The 5216-nt window shown below is 36.7% G+C and overlaps 1 protein-coding gene and 1 non-coding gene across 2 annotated transcripts; both read left to right on the forward strand.

The window, feature by feature from the left end:
- The first annotated feature begins 2133 nt into the window (after nt 1–2133).
- Nucleotides 2134–2685, forward strand: LOC112721443 (protein trichome birefringence-like 11). The gene is made up of 2 exons (XM_025772508.2): nt 2134–2258; nt 2343–2685. Exons 1-2 carry the CDS (start codon nt 2134–2136, stop codon nt 2683–2685), a joined length of 468 nt encoding a protein of 155 aa, XP_025628293.2.
- A 1932-nt stretch (nt 2686–4617) lies between these two features.
- On the forward strand, nt 4618–4725 carry LOC112725384 (small nucleolar RNA R71). Its single transcript, XR_003164495.1, has one exon. It is a non-coding gene; the product is annotated as a small nucleolar RNA R71 (small nucleolar RNA).
- Nucleotides 4726–5216: the final 491 nt, after the last annotated feature.

Here is a 5216-nt window from a genome sequence, read left to right on the forward strand (position 1 = left end):
AATGGTTTCCTGCCAGCGCCAAAAGGGTTGTTTTCGCCGGAGCCAGAACATTATCGAGGACCAAAGTTGAAAGTTGCCATCATTGGAGCTGGGCTTTCTGGCATGTCAACTACAGTGGAACTCTTGGATCAAGGACACGAGGTTCAACTCCTTTAATCTTTAATATCACACTTCCTCCATTTCATATTTTATAAGTTATTTTGATACTTTGATTTATGAATATATGTGAAAAGTCAAAGCGACTTATCAGTATGGAACGAAGAAAATGTTATTTTGAAATTGGATGTTATGGTGTACATGGTAAACTTGATTTTTGAAGCAAAGGGGAGTGATTTGGTCAGTTTCTTAACACAATTATGGTGTTAAATTTATTAGGATATTCTAGCTAATGCATTTTATCTAGTATGTTTACTTCTAATTGCTCTCGATCAGGTGGATATATATGAGTCGAGGACTTTTATTGGTGGGAAAGTTGGTTCTGTTGTTGATAAGAAAGGAAACCAAATTGAAATGGGATTTCTTACAAATAGAAGTTGGTAAACGGATTTGATTGATCCCGTCTTTGAAATTCTCCAACCCCTCTGTTTATTTATGGTCTGAGAAGTTAAAAAATATTAAATATATAACCCTAGGAAACTTTGCCTAAGCAAAATTGATCAATTTTTCATGCCCATTGTGTTTAGGATTTGAAAAGCCATGCTTTATAGATGAATCCTTTGTTTTGCTTTTTTATCATATTATCCTTCTCCTTAAATCTTAATGAAATTATTCTTTTATAAAAAAGATAAAAAAAATGTCTATTGTATTTAACTTATAATATGTTTTATTAATCCATCATATTTTTTCAAAACCTCTGCTGATCTGAGCTTATTTTCTAATGTGCAGTCCCAGAAGAATACACAGGTGTGCTGTAAACTCTGTAGATAAAGGTTGAAGACTTCTTTAGGTACTTTTTCTCAGATGATGCTATAAACTTCCATGAGTCTTTCCATAAAAGATGTGGTGATAAAGGTAGCCTACATGAAACAACTATGAAACCTCTACATTTAAAAAATCATCTTTAATTTTGTATGCTTTGCTGGTTGTGAGTATGGTTTAAAGAGAAAAATTTAAGATGACTAATACCTGTCAATACACCTTAATGTTTTGTCGAGGATGATTTTTTCATTTCCCCCCTCCCCTTTCAGACTTCAAGTGTAGTTCGTGGCGTCCTCAAGAGAAATTTGGGTATGCTCGTGAACTATCTTTCAACATCCAATAAGACTTTATCTTGGTATGTTTCTGCCAGCTTTATTTCTCTTTTCTATCTGAGGTTCAACTAAAATTTTGAATGAAGCCAAAGTGAATGCCTAATATGGGGGCTTATGTACAGAGAAATATATGAACATATTGATGAGTTACAAAATTCCATTTCATGGAAAAAATGATTGAGTAGCGCATGCTTTAAGTAGTTAAGTTTGAAGTTATTAATTAAAATTAAGTAAATATAAGATAGAAAAAATTGTTAAATCTAAGATCCTGAGCATATGTCCTTTGATGAAGCAATAATAAGATCTTTGATGCGTCCCTATGATTTTTAAAAACTTAGTAAACTGTTCCTATGGAGACCTGCCAGTGGACATAATTGTGTTTCCTTTTCAGGAGCAAAATTTGGTGGTTCACCCAACACCACCAACGTCTGCTGTCTTTGCCTGCTGTTTCACAAATTCCTTTTCTTCGATTCTACCTGCTGCTATTCTGTCCTGTGCTATCCGGTTCTACCCTAATTTCCACCTTCTTTTAGGTTGTCTTTTTTTTCCTACCCTATTTTGTTGTTTTACCGTTATCTCTTGAATGATTTAATTGCTGCTGCTGCTAGGTCCCAAATCTGTTTGATTATATCAATTTAATTCTTGCTAAATGATGATTGTGCTGAATTTGTGGTTAAATGGTTGCATGGCAATTACAATTTTTTTGTCTGTAATTTTTACAGTTATTTTGGTTTAGTTGTTTGAGCTGGTAGCAGTGTTGTGCTAACTGTTAAGAATCATTTAATACATGGATTAATTCTGGAATCTCGATAAACAAACCTATAAACAAACCTTTTCATATTTGCTCAGGGGCTGTTATTTCCAACAAGGTATGGAAGTTAAGATGGAAATGAAGGTGGAAGATGCATATAGGAAGTCAATGGAGACAGTGTTGAATTGGATACAAGATACTGTAGATCTTAACAAGAGTCAAGTTTTCTTTCGTACATATGCACCCGTGCACTTCAGGTTTGTAATTTGTTGCAACAATTGTTATGATTTATATTTTGCCTTCCAAGTTTTACATATATTTATCCAATAATGTATGAATAGAAGTGGAGATTGGAGAAGCGGTGGAAGTTGTCATTTGAAAACACTGCCAGAGCTTAACTTGTCATTAGTGCCTAATGATAACTGGTCACAATTCAAAATAGGCAATTCATTGCTATCATCACATAAAAACAGCACTGAACTTGTCAAGTTGAAAATATTGAATATAACAGAGATGACAGCTCAGAGAAAAGATGGACACTCATCAATCTACTATCTTGGTCCGAATGGCAGCACGGCGGCACTCCATCGGCAAGATTGCAGCCACTGGTGTCTGTCTGGTGTACCTGATACATGGAATGAGCTGCTTTATGCAATGTTCATGAAACATGAAGGCTTCTCATAGCAAGGAACTTCAAAGAGTCATGGAAGCATTATATACAGCAATTCTTTTTTATTTGTCTTGGGCAGCAAGGACTCGCAAATTGTTCTCAGCAGTCTCAAAAAGACGCTAACACGTAGGCTAGAATTATGTATTCATTTAAAGAAATTATTTAGTATAATTATGTATTTATTTTTATTTTATAATATTCAATTCATTCAAATAAAAATGCAAAATTATTATACATGTAATAATTAATCATATTACTAAATATTAGGTTTTAGAAAAAAATTATTAGAATATATATATATATATATATATATATATATAGAAAATAAAAAAAAATAATGAGGGACCTAAGGCTACACTTATATACAGTAGCTATAGTATACAAAAAAAAAAGAGGGATCTAGGGCTACGCTTATAAAAAGTAGCTATGGTATACAATGTGGCTACGCTTTACAAGTGATGCAGTAGCGTTGAAAAGCGTAGCCTATTCTAGAAAAATGAAAGCTGAAAAGCGTAGCCTTTGATCCTGGACAGAATCACTTGAAAAGCGTAGCCTATTCCCAAACGCCAAAAGCGTAGCCCTTGGTGCAGAAAAGCGTAGCCTTTGAGAATAGGCAACGGCCGAATAGGAATCACCCCAAAAAGCGTAGCCGTAGCCCAAAAAGCGTAGCCGTTAGCCTAAGGCATCATTTTTTTTTTCACTTTTAGCTATACTTTTCAAGTGTACCTGAATGGGTGTTTTTCTTGTAGTGTGAGGTTTATCCCTGAACCAAGGTCACACAGAGCCTTAAAGATCCTAGTGCCTATAGTACAAGGTATCATGGACTTTCCAGGATCCTATCTCTTCTGAGGCAATGTCAGTTGATCCAGATCACTTAGTTCATTGATGAACAAAGGAGGTTCCACTTCCCAAGTATCAATGCCAAATAATTTGGCATTTAGCTTCATGATTGCACCAAGAAACTTGGCAGTTTGCTCTTCAATAACATCCTTATTCTCTTCAGAAGAGGAATACTCATCAGAGCTCATGAATGGCATAAGGAGGTTTAATGGAATCTCTATGGTCTCTAGATGAGCCTCTGAGTCCCTTGGTTGCTCAGAGGGAAGCTCCTTATTGATCACTGGACGTCCCAGGAGGTCTTCCTCCTTGGGATTCACGTCCTCCTCTCCCTCTTTGGGTTCGGCCATTTTGCTTATGTCAATGGCCTTGCACTCTCCTTTTGGATTCTCTTCTGTATTGCTTGGGAGAGTACTGGGAGGGATTTCAATGATCCTTTTACTCAGCTGGCCTACTTGTGCTTCCAAATTTCTAATGGAAGATCTTGTTTCATTCATGAAACTTACAGTGGCCTTAGATAGATCAGAGACTAAGTTTGCTAAATTAGAAGTATTTTGTTCAGAATTCTCTGTCTGTTGCTGAGTGGATGATGGAAAAGGTTTACTATTGTTAAACCTATTTCTTCCACCATTATTAAAGCCTTGTTGAGGCTTTTGATCCTTCCATGAGAAATTTGGATGATTTCTCCATGATGAGTTATAGGTGTTTCCATAAGGTTTACCTAAGTAATTCACCTCTGCTATTGCAGGGTTCTCAGGATCATAAGCTTCTTCTTCAGAAGATGCCTCTTGAGCACTGTTGGATGCAGCTTGCATTCCATTCAGACTTTGGGAAATCATATTGACTTGCTGAGTCAATATTTTGTTCTAAGCCAATATGGCATTCAGAGTATCAACTTCAAGAACTCCCTTCTTCATAGGCGTCCCATTACTCACAGGATTCCTCTCAGAAGTGTACATGAACTGGTTATTAGCAACCATGTCAATGAGTTCTTGAGCTTCTGCAGGCATTTTCTTTAGGTGAATGGATCCAGCTGCAGAAGTATCCAATGACATCTTTGATAGCTCAGATAAACCATCATAGAATATATCCAGGATGGTCCATTCTGAAAGCATGTCAGAAGGACACTTTTTGGTCAGTCCTTTGTATCTCTCCCAAGCTTCATAGAGGGATTCACCTTCTTTCTGTCTGAAGGTCTAAACGTCCACTCTAAGTTTACTAAGCCTTTGAGGAGGAAAGAACTTGGCTAAGAAAGCCTTGACCAGCTTATCCCAAGAGTTCAGGCTATCCTTAGGTTGAGAGTCCAACCACACTCTAGCTCTGTCTCTTACAGCAAAAGGGAAAAGCATGAGCCTGTAGACTTCAGGATCTACTCCATTAGTCTTGACAGTATCACAGATCTGCAAGAATTCAGTTAAGAACTGAAAAGGATCTTCAGATGGAAGTCCATGAAACTTGCAGTTCTGCTGCATCAGAGAAACTAATTGAGGTTTCAGCTCAAAGTTGTTTGCTCCAATGGCAGGAATGGAGATGCTTCTTCCATGTAAATTGGAATTTGGTGCAGTAAAGTCACCAAGCATTCTCCTTGCATTGTTGTTGGGTTCGGCTGCCATCTCCTTTACTTGTTCGAAATTTTCAATCAAGTTGTCTCTGGATTGTTGTAATTTAGCTTCCCTTAATTTCCTCTTCAGAGTCCTTTCAGGTTCTG

Source organism: Arachis hypogaea, chromosome 11, assembly GCF_003086295.3.
Source record: "Arachis hypogaea cultivar Tifrunner chromosome 11, arahy.Tifrunner.gnm2.J5K5, whole genome shotgun sequence".
NCBI lineage: Eukaryota > Viridiplantae > Streptophyta > Magnoliopsida > Fabales > Fabaceae > Arachis > Arachis hypogaea.